Source organism: Medicago sativa, chromosome 6 (genome assembly GCF_051527215.1).
Source record: "Medicago sativa cultivar Bolivia chromosome 6, Bolivia_mono, whole genome shotgun sequence".
Classification (NCBI taxonomy): Eukaryota; Viridiplantae; Streptophyta; class Magnoliopsida; order Fabales; family Fabaceae; genus Medicago; species Medicago sativa.
In genome coordinates this window covers 22,407,742-22,429,076 of record NC_140754.1, presented here as the reverse complement: position 1 = coordinate 22,429,076, position 21,335 = coordinate 22,407,742, and the positions used below count along the sequence as shown (strand labels likewise).

At 33.7% G+C, this 21,335-nt stretch overlaps 2 protein-coding genes across 2 annotated transcripts; one reads left to right on the top strand and one right to left on the bottom strand.

Annotated features, from left to right (window-relative positions):
* Window positions 1-1,269: 1,269 nt before the first annotated feature.
* On the top strand, window positions 1,270-8,517 carry LOC146913749 (magnesium transporter, putative (DUF803)). The gene is made up of 14 exons (XM_085716962.1): window positions 1,270-1,567; window positions 1,943-2,205; window positions 3,486-3,570; window positions 3,663-3,724; window positions 4,073-4,158; window positions 4,266-4,339; window positions 4,529-4,631; window positions 4,714-4,842; window positions 5,096-5,195; window positions 5,286-5,405; window positions 7,289-7,379; window positions 7,466-7,532; window positions 7,811-7,907; window positions 7,996-8,517. The coding sequence occupies exons 2-14, from the start codon at window positions 2,113-2,115 to the stop codon at window positions 8,215-8,217; spliced, it is 1,329 nt and encodes a 442-aa protein (XP_085573088.1). The 5' UTR covers window positions 1,270-1,567; window positions 1,943-2,112; the 3' UTR covers window positions 8,218-8,517.
* A 2,608-nt stretch (window positions 8,518-11,125) lies between these two features.
* LOC146913748 (FBD-associated F-box protein At4g10400-like) lies at window positions 11,126-16,461 on the bottom strand. The gene is made up of 3 exons (XM_085716961.1): window positions 16,030-16,461; window positions 11,790-12,545; window positions 11,126-11,631 (listed from the first exon to the last, which is right to left on the bottom strand). Exons 1-3 carry the CDS (start codon window positions 16,390-16,392, stop codon window positions 11,353-11,355), a joined length of 1,398 nt encoding a protein of 465 aa, XP_085573087.1. The 5' UTR covers window positions 16,393-16,461; the 3' UTR covers window positions 11,126-11,352.
* Between the last annotated feature and the right edge of the window lie 4,874 nt (window positions 16,462-21,335).

The following is a 21,335-nucleotide window of genomic DNA, read 5'->3' as shown; positions in this document are numbered from 1 at the left end:
TAAATCAGATCCTAATGGGAATTGGATTCCCCGCATTCATCGCAACCATGCTTAATCATTTAAAATACCGAACTTGAATTTTAATCGACGTTGATGTCTTGAATGTGTGCAATTTTTGATATTTCATTACATGTATCGGCTTTAAAATTTCATCATTTGTAAATGTTATACAAAGAATTTATTTATTATTTCTTGTGAGTGAAATTTATTCATCCCCTGCTATATTGTTCACTTTCCATCACATGTCTTAATTTTGCAGCTATTCTGAAAGGAAAAATAGAAACACAAAAAGTAGTAGCATTAATAAAATGAATAATGTATTCTCATTGTTTGTCATTAATTCTTTGATGGTCTTTTTCTTATCAACTAGTCTAGTGACTATAATTCCATCTTTTTAAAGTGAATAAGTGGGGAATCCGAAGTTGTAACCTTGACGCTACATATATAATACAATGTCTCTGTCAACTGAATCTTCACGGCGACAATGTTCTTTTCGGCTTTATGTACAATATTAGCATTTGTTTTCTTTCATCTATTGCGCATCAAATGTGTGAGAACTGGTGACTTGGTGACTGGTGAGAGGAAAGTTTTTGCATTGTATCGTATTGTTCTTTAGAACTTCATGAGATGTTGAAATTTGATGAAAACTTGTGTTTTTGTTGAGAACAATAAATATTTTAGAAGTTGTGCTATAAATGGGAATCAACTTTGGCTATCACTTGTGGGATTCAACTTTGATGAATGAGATTCAATACCTGAGTTTCATTTAGTTTGAAATTTTGTTGATGTCTTTTATTAAAGATGATATGTATGAAAGTTGATTGAAAATTCAATGTGAAATTTTAATTTTGCTCTTTTTTATTTTTATTTTTAGTTTGATGAAGATTTTGAAGAAGATTATTATATGATGATAAAAGTTGTTCTTCTTTATACACAATTTTCAAGATTTTATTTCTAATTTTTGTTTCTTAACTGCCTTAAGAACACAAGTTAACCCCATAAAAAATTCTAACATTAATGCATAAATTTAAATAAAAAATTACAATCTTTTTTTTTTTTGAAGAAATAAAAAATTACAATCTTTAAAAAGTGTCTTAACTCTTAAGACACTCACTAGCATTTTCTTAATAATAATAATCCAATCTAATCTTATTTTAAATACATAAATAAATAAATGTAAAAGTAAGTTGAAAATGAAAACATTGACCAAAATTAAACGACGGCGGTAAACACGGTTGGTCAAAAGTCACACGTTGTTTGTACTTCAACAACGTTGACACCATAACTTCTTCTCTCTTTCCTTTCTTCTTCTCGAAACTAACCTCTTTTTTGGACCAAGAAAATTCTTCTTTATTTTTTTTTTTGGCTCATTTAATTAACTCATTGATTAATTAATTTAATTAAAATTAATTAATCTTTCTAGTTCTATTCATTTATTATTAAAACCCTTATTTTCTCTTTCCCTTTGAATTCAAAATTCTCATTCACCTTCGATTCAATTCAACCCAACCCAACCCAACATCACAATTTCAATTTCACGCTAACCTAATTTCAATTTCAATTTCAGGTAATTCATCATTTCATACACAATGCAATTTCTTTGGATCTGTTTTTTCTTTTTTTTTTTTTAGAAAAATTTGATTTTTTTTCCTACAAATTTAGTAGATCTAGGTTTTATTTCAATTGGGTTTTTGTTGTTTTTGATTTAGTTAGATTTGTGTCTTCAAATTTTGCAATTTTGTTGATTCTCTGATTTTTTTTTTATTCCCTTTTTTGATCAAATTATTTTGTGTTTTTATATGGAAAATAATAACTATTTAATGAGGTTATTAGTCAATGAACAATTTTTAAGTGAATAATTAATTAATTAGTACTTGATTACATTTTTTAAGGTTTATGGATTTTGGTTTAATTATTTGATTTATGTTTGTTAATGAAACAGGATTATAGCGTTGTTTTGAAACTGGTTTCGCTTGGTGTTGATACAATACAACAATTAAGGTTGCAAAATCAACTTTGTGTGAAGAATTTGAGAGCTAGGTTGTGTTGGAAAGTTTAATCAAATTTTGTGCTGCATGTGGTGTCTGTTTTGTGGTACAACATCTTTTATCCATGGGGGAGTGGGTTGTTGGAGCTTTCATCAACCTTTTTGGTAGTATTGCTATAAACTTTGGGACCAATCTTCTCAAATTAGGACACAATGAGGTATGGTTTAAGTCGTTGTTTTCATCTTTGAATCGTTTGTGATGTACTTTTATGTATGTATATGCACGGTCGCACGGTTTTGAGATCATATACCACAAGTGACACGGGTAAAGTATCTCGAGTCCACAGTATAAAATGACAGAGAAATAGAAGGAGGTGCAAATCATCGAGTTCAAGCTGAATGGTTCTCAGGTGTTTTATGTGATGGTAGAAAACTACCGTTCGAATTAAAGGGAATTTTTTTATCTTACAACTGTAAGTTCGCAATGTTGAATGAGACGGAGTGTTGGGAAGTAGAAAACAAACATGAGATGAATATTGAGACGAATATTGCGTTGGTAAGACTAGACTAGAGTGTTGGGATGGCACATATTGTAGAAACGATGATGGGAAACTCAGTATAGGTTGTTTGGGCATTTGGAGAGAAGACCTATAGAAAGTAGAGTCGATCAGATAGAGAGTATTGAAATTGGTAGGGGTAAACGAAGAACTTGAAATACTTTAAAAGGAACTGTTAAGACAGAGATTATTGGGTTGGATAGAGATATTATATATAACAGAACATTGTGGTGTCATTTGATTGATGTAACCAACCTTACTTGGTGGAATAAGACTTGGTTGTTGGTGGTGTTGCTGTAACGTATTCCTTATAAGATTTCAGCTTACAAGATAATTCTCGAGTTAATCAATTGGTTAATGCATAGTTTTTTTTACCTCATTTGTATCTTCTTACATCATTAATTTTGATAGCAATGTTGTGAATAAGGTGCTGAGGTATATCTTTTGGATTAGGAGGGACAAAAAAGCACTTGTGACTAAAAAGCACTTAAATGTGACATTGATTTTCAACATTATAAGGGTATGTTTGGATGGAGGATTTTTGGGAGTAGGGGAGAGGAGGAATTATCTTTTGTTCTAAACTAAGGAAGTTTTAAAATATTTCTGAAGTTGAATTAAGTGAGATTTAATTGTTATATGATAATCTATCATGCTATTCTTTCAAAAAAATTAAAATCTCAAATATATATCAAAACTCTATCTCCGAAACTATCCATCCAAACATACCCTTAAAGTAAAGCACTGAAACATTTTGTAACATTTGATTCCAACCGATTTTTGTTCATGTCATGTGACTTCTTTGAATGCCAATATTAATTTGCAATCTGCACAATTTCTGCTTTCTTGCAACAATGACAGAACCCTCTAATTATTTCTTTTAAGTTGCAATATCAAATTAGTCTGGAAACATGAATGAATAGACTATGTTAATTTTTTCGCAGAGAGAAAGACATTTACTTGGAAGTGATGGGGTACATGGAAAGTTGACTCTGAAGCCTATTATATACTTTCAGAGTTGGAGAATCGGTATGGTGTAATTGCATATATGTATGTGGATTTTTCACATTTTAACCATGTTGCTGATTCTTGTTTTTGGTTGTATAAATTTTGATATGCAGGTATCCTATTTTTCTTTCTTGGAAATTGCCTTAATTTCATTTCCTTTGGCTATGCTGCTCAGGTATGTTTCCATTCCACGATACTTATTGGATGTTTTTCCTAACATATGTAATTTTATGATTGTAGTGTGCAGTAGTTTTACATTATTTTTTAATGAAATTTTAAAACTTTGTAGCACCAAATCTTCTGATCGAAGGCATGTTCAATGTCTGACACGACACCGACACCGACACCGACACATGTGAATACATTCAATTATGTCGTTTTCTTAAAATACTATGGTGTCGACGTGTCAGTGTCGTGTCCGATGTTCGTGTCAGTGCTTCATAGCCTTAAAAAAAAGTTCATTTGATGTATGCAATGTAATGCCTTTTCTTCTGATTACCTATGTCTTCTATTTCCTCCGCAGTCACTTCTTGCAGCTTTGGGATCTGTTCAATTTGTATCTAACCTCGCATTCGCTTACTTTGTGTTGAACAAAATGGTGACAGTCAAGTATGTCAAATTTGAATTGAGATTACTGTTTCATTTTTCCTTTTCACCAAAATTGTTCTACCAATGTAAATCCTTGTGGCTTAATTTAATATTTGTCCTTTAAACAGGGTATTGGTTGCCACAGCTTTCATTGTTCTTGGAAATGTTTTTCTAGTTGCGTTTGGAAATCACCAATCACCTGGTATGTAACGTATTTCATAGTTCAATCAAAACATTGATTCTATGTGTCCTTGTGAAATCAATGTTCATATGTTAATTAAGCTGATAGCCATATTAAGCTTCAAAAAAAAAAGTCATATTATCATTAAGAGAAAAAATGCTCATTTCAATGGTGCAAACTAATTTATGTGACGGTCTGCTTGTGTTTCAGTATATACTCCAGAGCAGTTGACAGAGAAATATACCAATGTCGCGTTCCTTCTGTACCTTCTAGCTTTGATTGTAATTGTCGTCTTGCATCACTCCATTTACAAGTAACGGCTAAGATTTAATTATTTGTTATTAGTTCAATTCAACAAAATAAAAATCGTTTTGATTAAAATGTGAAATGTGCAGGCGAGGTGAACTTCTGCTTGCTATATCAGGACATGACCTCAAACCCATTTGGGGTATGCTATTGCCGTTTTCATATGCTGTAGTTTCGGGGGCTATAGGTTCATGCTCAGTGTTGTTCGCCAAATCACTGTAAGTCTGCTACTCTGACACGCTGTCATGCTTCATGACCTTTGCAGCACCGACACCTTTGATGGAAAGTGTCTCCGGTGTCCGACGCGTCTATACGACACCGACACCGACACATGATTACATTTAATTAATTAATTTTTCAAATTTTTTACGGATGTGTCAGTGTCTTGGTGTTCGTGTCAGTGCTTAGTAGTTCATGACGCAATAACAATGACTGTGTACTTTATTCCTAATGGCAACTTCATTTTGGCAGTTCTAACCTCTTACGACTGGCTATGTCTAATGGCTATCAGCTGCACAGCTGGTTCACGTATTCCATGCTTCTTTTATTTCTCAGTACTGCTGGATTTTGGGTAAGGCCTATTTTTCGGTAAAAAAAATTCTTAGGACCTTCATAAATGTTTGCAGATGTTTTGATCTGATAAACTTTTCTAATTTTGCAGATGACTAGGTTGAATGAAGGACTATCCATGTTCGATGCAATTCTTATTGTTCCCATGTTTCAAATAGCATGGACATTCTTCTCAATCTGTACAGGATTTATATATTTTCAGGAATATCAGGTAATTTCACGTCTAGTTATACATATTATAAACTTATTTAATCTTCTCAATCTGTACATTTATAGCTTCTCCTTGCCACGGACACTCGAAGAAGTTAAAATCAAACTTATGGAAAAATTATCTACTCCTACTTTGATGAAATGGACTCCCTTAGGATATATATTTAAGAACCTAAAATTCATAAGTCTACTCTTACTTTGGTGAATTATATTTAGCTGACAGATTAAGCCCATTGTATTTGTAATATTAAAATATGTCGCTTAGTAACTCAAGATATGAAATTGAGAGAAACATATCATGCAAAAACTCGACTTCCATATCATCGCTGAAATAATTTCAAAATACTTGGTTTGGTAGTGTTATTGGTAGATGTGGCAGTTACGAAAGGGTGGTGTTGTTTGGAAGAGATGTGAAAAGTGAGTCACTACATACCTGTCATTAGCAGCGATCTAGTATTCCCCAACAAATAGGGGGTCAGCAAAGTAGGTTGGGAGGTAGTTTCTGAGTAAGAATTCGGCTAGAAGAGAATATGGGGTGTTTAAAAATTCAGCCATGTCTGTGTGTATACTTCCTAGGTACCATACTGTTATAGCAAGTTGAGGTAGCAATCGTTGGCACATTCAGGAATGAGAGGTCAAGCCCTCGTTTTTACAATCCATTAGAGGTGCTAGCGAAGGTAGGATCAGGGGCTTATATGTTGCTATTTCCTGGGACCGACGGAATTGGAAGACATCCTTGCTCTTCAAGACAATAGTCAGTGAGCTGCTGATTAAATCGGCATATCTCCGGACTGTGACAACTATGGGAATCTTTTGAGGCCTTACAAAAGACCTTATTTTCCTCTTGAGGACAAGGTGAACGTTTTATGGAGAAGTACTTATAGGTACACGGCAGCTACGAAAGCATTTGTGAAGAGGAGTCATAAGAAGTGCGATAACTAATTGTAAATGAAATTGAAATACTATAAATAGGGGGTTTAGCAGAGTAGGTAGTTAGTTACTGGGAACGAATTCAGTTAGGAAAAGAGATAACACAGGTGCCCATGAATTCGCCCAGGTCTGAATGTATGGTTTTGTCCCCTATCCTTCTATCATCTCTGTTTTTCGATTTTTCTATACTAGTGAAACTATCAGTTTGTATAACTATTCAATATGCAATTACATGTAATCAGGCCAAGATATACACAATACACTGGCAAATGTATTAGTGAGTTTTTTATGAAAATGTTTTTTTAGATAACTTAATATGAGAAATATTAAAGGGTATATTAGGAAAGTACACTATTAAAGGGTATATTAAATACTTTTCTAAATTCATTGAGTTAACTAGGATTATAGATTGAAAATTTTAGGGATGCAAATGGGACACGGCAATATGGATTGTTGACGAACCTTGCATGATGATTCTTAACTGTACTTTTATTTTAATTTTAACTTTGTAAGTTTTGTTCAGATGGTTGAAACCAACTTTGATTATTATGAAGTAGTCGTAAAATTACGAAGAACGTAAACTCGATAGGATTTTTCTAATGAATAGCGGCAAAATTTTGAAGAACATGAACTTGACTGCATGCCTGCTAGGTGAGGTATGCGGCTAATAACTGCTCCATAACTCCGTTTATTCTTAATAAGTAGACATCCTTCCGGAACCTCCTAGTATGCTTTCTGTTAAGGACAACAATGTTCTTCTACTTATTTCACATTCAAGAAGTATCAATTCAAATTAGTTTTCTAATTCATATTTGCGTACCTATCACTTCTACAACTTTTATTTTTTATTTTAATTTTTGTTTGATGAATATTAGTATCGTTGCTTTGATAAATACTGAATGTTTTTTCATAATAAATTTAGGTGTCGTCTAAACCTTATCTTCATGAAAACAGGTATTTGACACGTTAAGGACAACAATGTTTATACTTGGAATGATGTGTGTGTTCATTGGTATTTCTTTGCTGGCACCTGATGAATCAAAAGGTATTATAAATACAAAATTGTTTTAAGGTTTTACTATAAACCGAGGTATTCAAAGGTTAATATGTAACTTGTTCTAAATGTTTCAGTTTCCGAGACTAAAGATAGTTCTTTGGATTCCGTAGTGTCTCCTGCCATTTCAACAGAAACAAAGAGGTATGATACGAAATGTTTAACTACCAAAAGTGAACAATTATCATATTTAAAAGACGTCCCTGAAAGGAAACTAAATGATTGAAGTACTATTATATTATCGTTATCATCAAAATATCTGTTAAGAAACTTCTAGTATATTCTTCTCTTCTGCTTTGATCTTTTAAGAAGAAAAACGTCAATTTTTTTTAAACACAATTTGATTTCGTCGTGATGCTTAAGCACATGTTGCTTATTATGGGCGACTTTCACTAATGCCAATACTGTTTTATCTGATATAGGCTAGTAGCATCGTCCGAAGAAGCACACAGCAAAGACGCGAGATCTTTTGTCAAGGGAGTCTTGATAAAGATTACAGATATTCTGGTCAAGGCAAAGGTATATCATTATGACTGGCTGCATTAACATTCTTGTCCGATGCTATCAGTTTCGATAAGTAACAATCCAAGTTTCTGTCTATTTGCAGACTTCTTGTGCACTATCTCTTGGTTTTGGGGAGGATACTATAAATGCATCTTCAGTTCTTGTGATGCCAATGATGTCATCAAGAATGAATGGCTTCAGAGGCAATGGACTCGAACGGTCAAGAATTTTATCGATGAGAAATTCTGGTTGGAGCAAAATACCTATGGATGAAGATGCAACAAAATTGCTTGAAACTAATTCAACTGTTCCTCCTAGCCCTTGATAGTGTTTGTTAGTCATCGCCGTAGGATTTCCCAGGTTTTCGATTTATTTTTTTCTCCGATTTTTTTAATGATTGGTGTAGATGAGATATAAACCATTCATAATTCAATTATTTGTTCTATTAAGCATTCATGATTCTTCCCCCCTAAGGAAAAAAGGATAAAAAAAATTGTTGTATATTGTATATACTTGTAAATTTTTGCTTGAACAATTGAAAAGAAGATGCATTCCTTTAAATGTACTTCTTATGCAAATATATATAAAGGGTATGCATGATGTTGGTGTAGTACTTTTCTTTCAATCCTGCCCTTCATTTAAACTATTGCAATTACAATTTTAACCTCATTATAATATTTAAATCTTTAATTTAAAAAAAGTTAAATTCGGTTATAATATTTCACTACAATAAGAACAGTATAAGTTAAATCTTTATCGGATTGTGGATATTTCAAAAAAATGATAACTAAATGCGATAAAATAAACATACAATTAAACACAATAGAAAAAACGGAAAGACGGTCTATGCCATTATTTCACAAGGTTTATGACTTGGACAAACATCAAGGAGAGGGTTGATTGAATAGAAAATGGTCCAATAACATTAGACGAGATTTTAAGGTAAATGGCATATTTTTTTAACATGGTTGTTTACACCTTGAACAAGGCTAAGAAACACCATGAAATGACAAATTTAACCTCAATTTTCATCGGAAGTTAATTGCCGTCGGTTAAAATCCATCGGCAGTTAACTGTCGATGAGGTTATTTTGGTATTTTCGTGGTGTTTCCTAGACTCCTTTGATGTGGGAACAACAATTTTCATATTTTTTTAGTTGATACAAAGTTGCCACATGATTTAACATTCTAATTAGTGTATGAAACATAATGGAGAGCCATGTTTTTACCAGTTGAGTTCAAGAACCTCAATATATACCACTAGAGTTCAGAAAGAACCTTTAAAGAAGTTAAAGATAGTTTCTTGAATAATTATGGTCCTTTTCATTTCTTTCATAGTAAAATATTTGGGTGTTTAATAAACCATAATTGTTAAACATCCAAATCATAAATTACTGCAAGAAATTACTTTTAACCTCCCTTTAGCATATTTTTCATCTAATTGTAGATGATCCTATATATATATACACACCAAATTTCGACATAGTTGAAGAGGAATATCAAATTTGGACATTCATGAATCAACAGAGCAACTAGTTTGATGAAAAACGGACATAGAAGCAAACACGCTATACATAACAGAGTCGTTGAATTTGTAATCAACGGGAATTGAGGCATTAAACGAGAAGGTTCAAAGTTCGATCCATGCCGTTGACAAATTTTCTCCCCCTAACAAACTAACCACTAACACCTATATATTAAAAGAAACACTGTACATGACAAAGGAAAAAGTGGTAATGGTAGTTGAAAATATGGAATGAATCGAATGATTGTATAAATATCATTGTTCTAAAAATTACCGGGTGAAAATTTAGTTAAAGGTGTTAGAAAACACAACTAACCCACTTGCATGCATTTTTTTTTTTTTGGTTGCTTTTATAATAATTCTTTTGGTTACTACTTCCATGCATTCTGTAACAATTGCTATAAAATTTAATTTTCCACAACTAGCCTAACATGTTGACAAAATCATTTTCATTTTTGTAATGAAAATGGAAGAAAATACAAAAAGTTAGCGACTAGCGTAGGTATTTGTGTCTGCGCCGTTGTGCAGCTTGAAAGAATATGCTATCCTTCTCTTCAAATGTATTCATCAATTTTGGAAGAATCAATTAATAATAATACGTTCTTTCGTTCTCATCTTGCTATCCTATATATTCATCAATTCCCTTCCCATTACCATGATGCCATTTCAAGAATTGACAAATCTAAATTGTGAGTCGTCACGTGTTCAAGGAACACATGACAACGAGGCTGCACTGGACCAAGTACTCGACGCATCATCGATCATATCACATATGGTTAGTGCTTCTTAATTTATTTCAGAATACGTTTTCATATATGAATTTGCAGTTAACATTGGTAAGGAAGCAATGGGCGACTGATGCCTTGAAGTGAAGATGAGAGAGGAAAAAGGAATTAGACAACATCAAATAGAGAGATAGAGAAGACAACACCATTTGCAATGGTGACAGAACTTGATACCGGCCAGCAATATAGGAGGGAAAGATTCGACGGGTTATCGCGGCTGACCAGGGTTATAGATTGTCACCTTCTCTTTTATCTTTTGATACACTTAAAATTAATAAAAAAAATGTTTGATTCATTTTGATTTTTCGTTTCTTTTCTTCTTTTTAGTCAGACATCTCACTCAGTTTATTCTCCAATTTCCTTTATAATTCTCTTAATCGTCGTGTTCCGAGCATTGCCCGAGCATTTCTCATCTCAGTTTATATATAGAGCATTGCGAGAGAATGTGTTCCGAGTGGATCGCAAAACAACACTTAGCCAATAAACTTGCTTGCTGGCCGGAAAACATCATGGGTGGTAACGGGGCAGTTTTTTTTTTTTTTTTTTATGATACATGGAGTAGCTATCGTGAAGTTTTCGTTGGATTTCTTTCACTAAAAGTAGCAATTTTCTTTTATATAATTGGTGCGGCGTAAAAAAAATTACATAGTTAACAAATTACAATGAATCATATGTAATTATGTATAACGTTTTTTTTTTTTTTGTGGTGGCTGGGGTTTGAACCCCGGATGCATTGTCCATACCAACTGAGCTAAGCTCGTGAGGACAATCATATGTTTAACTTTAGTAGTACTTATGAAAGTTATGATTAAATATGATTATTAGTGTAAACACAAAATACACATTTCAAGATATCAACCGAAAAAATATATGAATCTAGAGGGTCCTAGACATTTTATAAAAAAAAAAAAAGAGAGAGAAAACTAGTTAAGCATGAATCATCAAAACAGTACTATAACATTCCTTACCTGCAATGTTAAAATTGGATAATGCAGGAAATACAATAAATTTATTCTTATTTTTCTACTTTAAAAGCATATAAAATTAAAAGCATGCAAACAGAATCTACCATAGAATTCATCAAATACTGAAGATCGCCATCCCAGTTAATTTGTGCAATAGGACCAAACCTATGTATGTTGTCAAAACTATCAAGCTAAAAATGAAAGTGTACATCCTGGAGATTTCCTAGGATAGGAGGACAGTTGTTCTATAATTTCACTTTCTGGCAAAACCATCATTTTTTTAGTAGTATTGCCAATTGTCATGTCTTGTAGAAGACCCGATTTCTGTAAAATATATTTTGCAAATCGAAGATCATTTTCCGAGCCATCGAAGTTGAATATAGTACATGATCTAAGGTTAGACGAATCCCATTCAAGAACCGAAATTGGGTATTTCCATTCCTCGGATAAGCTCGTAAACCTCCACTGCCAAAGGGACAAAAATAAATAAACAAACATTATTCCACTAAGTGAGTTTAGCTACATTATTATGCATGGATCGAATGACACCATAATGATCAATCAAATAACATTTATCAAAATATATATATGGACAAAAAGAACAAGCAAACAAATTAAAATACCTTTTTAATGAAAAGAATTTCAAGCCTGGGACAATGGAGGAGCCGTTCAACTACACCATCCCAACAAATATATGAATAACTAGGAAACACTAGTTTAATATAAATTAATTTTGGAAAGAGGGGAATGGCTCTCAAAGAGACCTCTTTTGTGCATTCCATATCTACGAGTGGAAACTTGACATTATTAAACAGACCATCCATTATCCCTACACTCAGTACTGTAACCAATGTCAAGGGTTTAAGAACTTCTAATTTGGATGCAGTTTTTTCATTAAGTTGAATAAAATAAATAGGTTCAGCATGCAAATCTTCTAGGATAGGACAAGCATGAAGAAAATTTATGTAATCATTCCGATTTTCAAAAGAAACTGATATCAAGCTTAGGGTTTTGAGTGATGGAAGATGAACACATGAAGTATCCTTTCCAACATATACTCTTTCAATTTTTATAACAACAAGGGTTTTTGAGACGAAAAGATCGGGCGTCAAGGTGTGGGAAGGCAAAGTGAGATGAAGTTCCTCCATATGACATTGTATTGCGGCTTCTAGCCATTTTGTCACATTAAATTTATAAATTTTTTGATGGTTTCTAAAAGGACACTCGAAGCAAAATATTTTGGAGGGTGGATAGCAAAGTGGGGTCCACCGCTTGGAAAGAAAGGCCATAGTAAACGTCAGTTTGGCTGGGAGAAAAGAGAGAATGTAAAGCAATAACTCATCTGGTAAATCGCTGATCCTGTCAACCAAATTGTTTCCCTGCAGTGAAAAATAATTTTTAATTAGTTGAATATGAATAAAAACTATGATTATTTCATAAAACTACTATAATAATTTTCTCAAACAGATATACAAAACAGTAACAATTAACCGTAGTAGAAGAATAGGTTGAATGAACCCTCGATTCTGGTTGTTCCCTTCTTTTTTTCATCGCTAAAGTAATGAATCAATTCTTCAATTGTATAACTTGTTGCTATTTATAATAAAAGGCCCAAACCAATATTTTGATATTTCATCTAAAAATAATAATATTGATCTAAAATAATATTTGCAATTTTTTTATTTTATGCCCGGTTTATATGTATCAGAACAACACACCAAACTTGATCAAAAAAAGAACAACACACCAAACCCTAAATACCTTGTGGTTTCAAAACACTAAAAACATGGAAAAAAATTGGTTTCGCTTTTGACAACAATTTCTAGAAGAATATGTTTTTTTTTTTTTTACAAAAGAAGGGAATATATGTTAATATCAGAATAAAAATATAAAAATAATAAGTTTACACACAAGATTATGAACATTTTTCTACATCGACTATTTTAGACGAAAATATATTAATATCTGAATAGAAAATAACACAATCATAAGACTACAAATGGGAATGAATATTTTAACTGAAAATATATCCACATCTCAATGAAAATATATTAATACTTTTAAATTTTTTTAAAAGTCAAGTATGTCCTTTGTTATATATGTCCCACATCGGTCTGCTAAGGTTGAATAGTATGGAGCTTGTGGTATAAAACAGAACAAATTGCTTGACTAAAGATTCATGGATGGCTAACACTATTACTTGAATTTAGCTTCAATGCAGTTAGGATCGACATTCAAAATTCTTTGTTTTGATGACATTCAAATTTCTATGTTTTGATATGTATCCTACACTGCTTTGAGGTTAGCTCAAGTTGTAATGTGTGACACGGTGCAAATTTAATTATGAGGCCAATGTGGGTGATAAGTCTCATTCATTGCGTAGACCAAAGTGGTGGAGCTTTATTCATAATTTGTTTGAGAAGATTGCTCTCTTCCAAACAAATTTGTTCATTCTCATCCCAAATTTCTAAACGGTTTATTTACACTTTTAATCCCCGCAAATAAGGCGAGTTTTAAGTTTGGATATTTCTTAATTATTTCAATTCGCCACTGCAAAATTTAATCACTTAAAATTTGGTCCCTCCACCCAGTTAATCACTGCCATGTCACTAGTCAGATGACTTGGCAGTGCTGACTGGTTAAATGAGATGACGATTTAGCAAAAGATGGTGCGAACTGACAAAAAACACATCAAAGAAGCCATGAAATTTTTTGCCATTGCGTTGAGGATCTATCTAATGTTGTCGCAAATAGATAGCTCTCTATTTGAGGACATTATGTAATCTTCAACATGCTGTCAAAAATATATAATCCGCTTGAAACACCTTGTCTTTCATCATTATGTTGCAGATCTAAATCCGAAAAGGTTTCTATGAACTCGATCCAATTGGTCTTCCGATAGAAATATGTCAGTTGGCAGGTCAGCTGGATCGAGTTCAAAAGCTCCTCTTCGAACATCATCCTATAATACTTTGTTGTTTATGTTTGTTTTAAGCTGTTTACTTGTTTTTTTATGCCTTTATTACTTATTTTCCATGAAATCTCTCTAAAAAAAACCCTCCAAATAGGCATTCTGGTGCTGTTCAGCTTATATAATCCGGAATGTTTTTGTTATTTCCAGATTATAAGGAATCTTTGAGAACCCTTATAAGTGAAGGTTCTAATGTTGCACATGAAAGATTTGAGGCTTTGGAGAATGCAATTGAAAGTATAGAAAATGGTTTAGAGAATATATTTAGGCGTTTGGTTGAAACTAGAGTCTGTCTTTTGAATATCATGACTCTATCTTAGGGATTTGATGAGGATACAAAAAATTTGCACAGTCAATCTGTATATAAATATTATGTATAGAATTCAATAGTAATACAAGCAAATAGCCAAAAAATATCTAATTTCAACAATAACTTATTTATAAAATCTTTTAGTTTTTTAACATGTAGTGAATTAAATATGAATTTTTCTAAAAGCCAAACAATCAATGCCCTATTGAAGATCATGTCTAAAGGTAAACACTATAAATTTAGATCTTCATTAATTAGTTGATCCAATTTTTTTAATCACCCTCTACCTCCTATTGGACTATTATCCGTTGAAAAAGAAAAACTGACAAAAAAAACCTCTTGATTAATTTTCAGTTGGGTCTGATTGTAAACTGATTTTTGCCTTAAGTTTGACTTGAAACTCAGTTTGAAACTGATTGTAAAATGAAGCTCATTCAAAATAAAATTTGCAAACTTTAATCCTAGCAGGCTTCAATAGGTCTTCCCCACACATGACAGAATCATCCAACTAGATTCCATCATCTTTTTTTGAAATGGGTGTTTACCCCAGCTTAATCTCCAGTGTAATCAATTATAAACATGTTTTTGTATTCATTCAACCATCATAATGTTCTGCCAAATTTAACTTTTTCCTGTACTCTCCCCCTCACAATCTTGCTCAATATAACTAAGTGGGTGGAAAAAAATCCCTATACTTGGACAAGTGCGATCATTTGAACTTCAGAAAAAACAATTGGCAGTGTCCATAACTCGTGCATTTTTTTGGCGAGTGCCTTGAACTCAGGCATTTTTTTGGCGAGTGCCATGAACTCAGGCAGTGGCGGATCTCTTCAGTGGCCGGCGGGGGCCACGGCATCCTCCAGATTTTGGTTATATAGTATATTAGATGTAATTTGCCCAACAAATTCTATCCGCTGCAGTGGTTGAGGGGTGCCACAATGTTGTAAAGGTCGCAGGTTCGACACCTGCATGGCTCCAACAAATTCTATTAAATGGTTTCATACCACTAGGCCAGTTGTTAATTATTGCTATTGGTTGAAACCATTTAATATATATTTCGTAGAAGTTTGGCACCCCCAAATATTTAAGTCAAGATCCGCCACTGAACTCAGGCAGGCTTGATTATTTCAACTCGGTAAAAAACAAACATAGTCCAAAACAATTGACATGATGCACATTAGGAGTCCAATTTTGAAATCAAGTTAAAGCATACATCAAACATATAAGAGGAATGCTAGCAGCACTCACTTTTCAACACTCTCTCTATCACTCACTCTTTTATTGGATGTAACCAATGTATGTCCCGCCACTTTGTATAGGTTCTATTTCCAAAGTGTAGACCCACAATGATTTAAAAGAATAAGAAAGTGAGTATTAGAGAGAGTGTTCAAAAGAAAGTGTTGCTAGCACTTCACGACATATAATTGATCGGTAAACAAAAGAGGTAATATGTGAAGTCCATCATGGTCTTCAAAAAAACATTGTCGAGTTTGATTGTACACAAAGTCCAAGATTGACAATAAGCATGCAACATGATTGAGCTCAATACTACGCATCCAAGCCTAAGAGAATACACACATACCTTATTGCTAGGAACCTCGATTTTTTGTGTGGTTGTGTCAGACCCGGATATAGGTTGCTTTTGTCCTGAAGAAGTGTCATTCTGTAAGGTGGGGTCAATAGAGCTGGAATCAGGTTGTTTGTCTCCAGAAGAAGCGTCTTGCTCAGTTGCTTTAGATGGCTCCTTGTCATTTTCCTTACCTAGGTCATTCCGGTTATCGTCGTCAAGACGAGGACGCTTGTTTACATCGTCCTCAGTTTCTACACCGTCAGTGTTAGATTCGGTGGGTTGAGAGTGTAGTAGATCTTCGAACTTGCGCTTACAATCAGAAGAAACGAGGCTTGTACCTGGTACTGCAACAATAACCTCTTCTTCTTCAGCCATGTGAGATGATGAGAGAGAGGTGAATGAGACGCGAGTTCTATCGATCGATCGACCGAGAGGGAGAGAAATGAAGAAAAAGGATATTTATTTATTTTATCGAACTTCAGATTTTAGGGTTACGACCTACTGCGCTTCTTTGCCACTCACATGGCTTAGTTAAACCCTTGTTGCGCTTTCATTATTTATGGGCTCAATGTTTTGGTGGGCTTAGTTAAACTTTTTCGCACGTCTTTGAATTACATAATTCGAAAAGCTCTCTAAAATAGGTTAAACGTTAAGGGGTGTGTTGGATTCACCAAACAACAAGTATTTGACAAAACATGTATAGATATGTACTTGAGATGTAATATTTTTTATGTTGGAACATAAAAAGAGTATTTTGACATTTTTGATAGTTTGTACTTTGAACACAAAGTTGTCTCACAGTTTGGTGAAAGAAAATATTTTTTAAATTTGTGAAGTCCATTGCTACATGATTGTTTAGTCTCATGACAAGTTTCTAAATCAAGTATGACAAAAATAAATTGTTCGATTGAGTCTCCATTATATACATTGTTATTAGAAAAAATTGAATTATGTGATTCGAGCATGCGTGTTGAATCTAACAAGTCAAACCAATTACCATAGTGACTCATAGTAGAGTAAACTAGATTTGATAAAAGATGAATGAAATGATACATGAGTGTTCCTATATATAGAGTTTAGTTGTGTAACTAACTCTAACTAACTCTTAACCAAGCTTCTCAAACACTCTAACTAACTATAGTCTAATACCAAACTCTGTAAAAATCTGTCTAATAGTCCCCCTCAAACTCAGTGGAGAAATTCACCAATTTGAGTTTGAAATACAATGATAATGACAGTTTATTCACTATACCGAAAACTAAGTAAAGTGCAGGGTAAACTAAGTAAAAGACAAAAAATTCAGCAAAGCTAATGAAGCCCATAGTGAAGCCCAGTAATGTGGAGGATGGAGAACATGTGAGAAAGCTTGAAACCCTGTGCTCAAACCTCTTACGCGTTTCTGACTTCTTCTTCCTCTTAAGAACCTTAACCATGCTTATTCCAGAAGTGCTTTTGCAAAAAAAAAACAACTTATTTGAAACGAAATTACGAAACGCGATTCTGAGTTCCAAACGCACTTCTCAGCCAAAACAACTTATGTAAAAATGCGATTTTGAAAATCAGCTTTTCTAAGATGTGGTTTTGCAAGGACTTCGAGACTGACTTGTAGCAAACACGATTCTGGTAACAAAACTCTGCAAACGTGATCCTCCTCTGAAAATTGGAACAAGAATCTCTTTCCCAAACACGCTTCTGCAGGATATAGCAAAAAACAAAACGCGATGCTACAAACCATACCAGTTTCGTTCAATAACAATAGTGGAAAAACAAAATTTCAATTCACTCAAAAGTATCCAGAACTGTGAATCTTTGAGACTGATGATCGAATCCAATTTGAATCGAAATCGATTTTCACTGCTGAACGGTGAGTCATTGAATTTGAAGAACAAAATGGCGTGGTCCTGTTTCTTGATATGTTAAGATTCTGAATCGAGAGCTTCTGCAATGGTGTCTTACAGTGTGTATCGAACAAAGACAGACGTTGTTTTCCTCTATCCCAAGGCCTCCACCACAAACGTAATTGGATTTGTTGGAGAACTTTGAAAACGAAGAACAGCAAACACGGACCAGTTCTTCCACCGGGATCGAAATCCAATATGTACTCATCATGTAAATCGAAAAACTTAAGCTGATGGTTGAACGTGAAAACAGGTGGTTCAGCCTGTTTTCCGACGAACAACCACGAGGCGAAAAGCCTCACGGCGGCGACGCCGTAAACAGAGCTCCTCAATCTCACCGGAGTTGTGTGTATGATGAAATGTTCCGAAGCTTCAGTGACATAAAAAACAGAGTCGCAATTCTTCAATGTTGGTTCAAGAACCTTCACGTAATCGTCTTCTTCGGAAGCAACGAACATAGAATCGTCACAATCGACGATGTTCGTGCAAGAATCAACGAAAACGCATGAAATCTCACCAATCTTGACGGAGAATCCATCGAATTTTGGTTCGATTGAAGGAGTAGAAACCGGAATGATTGGAGAATCGAAACTGCCGAATCAGATGCAATCATGAGAAGCTGAAGGTTCCTTAATCGCAGAAGCAGAAGTTGCGTCATCGGAGTCGTCATCTTCATCAATGTCAGCCGGAAGCGGAAGCATCATCATCTTCATCCCTAGGGTATCACTCTGATACCATGTTATGAATCATGGAATCCCAGGGATAAAGATCATAGTGATCAGTTAGAAAGAGAGCATAGGTGTATTCATGTGGGAGATACACATAGTGACTCATAGTAGAGTAAACTAGATTTGATAACAGATGAATGAAATGATACATGAGTGTTCCTATATATAGAGTTTAGTTGTGTAACTAACTCTAACTAACTCTTAACCAAGCTTCTCAAACACTCTAACTAACTATAGTCTAATACCAAACTCTGTAAAAATCTGGCACTTGTCAGTTTTTTCATATGGGTTAGAATTTGGGTTTTGATTTTGGTTTTGATGAGGGTTGGATTTTCTCGCCTCACCCATACATATATAGAATAATAATTATTAAATAATACTTAATTAAAACTAAACGAAAATTATATTTTCAATTGCAAAAAAGATTAAATATTAAATAAATTGAATAAGTATATGAGTATAAAAAAAATAAAAATATTGATTTACTAAGGAGGAGGTGGGTTGGGGTATCAACACACCCATCTCCGCTCTCGATTTTGAAAATCGGGAAAGCCAGAAGCAACACTTGGTCAAAGCGAGGTTTCCAGTGAAAGTAAGAGCAAATAATATTTTTTAGATAATCAAGACGATATACAAGTGTAGAGTACAGTAGATACTCTAAATCATATATAAATTAAAGCTCAAACGCTTAATTAAAATGATTCAGTAAGACAACAACAAAAAGGATTCCGAAGCTTAATAAAAAAATCTATATATACCTTTTTTTTCTTCAGTCACTCAAGATAAATCATCCCTATGAGATTACCTTTATGTGTCCAACCACGTCCATATCAACCTCATCATTCTCTTAAAAAATGATCCCATTTTGATGGAGCCAAATTGAACAAACAGTGGCTAATCAAATCAAATAGGGAAAATACTCGGGTGACATAATGTCACCGTGACATTAAATCTAGGCCACACAGGGACGGACCCAGAAATTTTGGACAGTGTAGGCCACATATACACCCATAATTTGGCCACTTTTTACATGCAATTTCACATTAAATTTTTACAATATCCTAGCAAAGAAATGTCTTTCCGTTATTGCATTTTGCAAAAGTAATACAAGTAAATATACTAGCGATACACTGTATATTTTTTTTTGTGTCAATGAACTTTATAAAAAGATTGTCAATCCCCCCTGATTCTAAAAATTAACGGTTAGAGCATACATCTAAAAAATAGTTTTCAGGCTCTCAAAAATAGACTTATTTTTCTCTTCTTAAAAATAAAAAAAATGGGGTTATTTCTTGCTTTCTATTTCCACTCACATGTTCTTTGGCTATGCATGAGTTATGATAGTATTGGCTATGTTTTTGTATTTTCTTAAAGCTCACTTCCTGGAGCTGTTTGCCAACATATTCTTAAATCCAATTGTCTTAACTCTTACGTCATATTAGAAATTGGATAATACAATTGTTTTATATTGAGGGCTTTGTAATGTACTAACTACTAGGTAGTAGTATTTTAAAACCACTGCTACACAGTCACAAACACTACCTCACACCAAACATGTATTTTAAAATAAAAAATTCTAAACTAAGTGAGGGCCACGGCCCACATAGTGGAACACGTGGGTCCGTCCCTGAGGCCACACAAATGTGTTGTGTTGTGTGGCCCAGATGTGTTGTATGTGTTGTGTGGCCCAGATGTTATGTGGCAATGTGTGTTGTGTGGTCTAGATTTAATGTCACGGTGACATTATGTCACCCAAGTGCTTCCCAATCAAATAGTGAGTCATTTTATACTTTTTATCTCTAAAAATATATCCAAATTGAATGAAATGATTTACCCTTAAACCATGATGTTCCCATTCAAAACTCATCCACATATAGGACATAAAGTTTGATAAATAGTGAAGCTAAAATAGCGTGTTATTGCATACCTTCATCCAACTCAATCATTTGTGTTCGAAACCCCATGTATCTCATAACACAAAATAAGTAATACCAACTCACTATATCATATGGCTTCCACAAGTCTACTTTAAGTAGGAAAAATTTGCTACATTTTCTTCTAACCAAATCCACAATTTCATTCCTCGTAAAAACACCATTAATATTTGATGGCCTTGCTACATTTTCTTCTAACCAAATCCACAATTTCATTCCTCGTAAAAACACCATTAATATTTGATGGCCATCAATAAAGGTTGATTGGTTGGTTGATAGAAATTACCTTGTGAAACACCTTCAAACAATTAGCCAATAGTTTGACTTAAATGTTGCATAAGCTTCCAATAAGTAAAATAGGCATGCGCTCATTAAGTCTTTTGAGGATTTCCATTATTAGGAGGAATTAGAGCAAGGAATAGTGTAGTTACAACCTTATCCATTTCCATAGTATTATGTTTAACGTTCTCTTCCATGTATTAGTCATTTTATTATTAACGAAATGACTTGAACTATTTTATTTTATATAAAAAAGGAAAGTTGGTGAACTAAATTTGCAATAATTTTTTATGATGTCGATCAAACTTTTTGTTATATCTAAATGATGCGAAGTAGCAAAACCATTTGGAAAGAGTCTTGGCATTTAGATACCCTTAAGTAGCAATCCCTCTATTCTACACCCCCACGTGGCAAAAATTTAAGATAAAATATGTCAACTCAACTCTCTCTCTCTCTCTCTCTCTCTCTCTCTCCCTCCC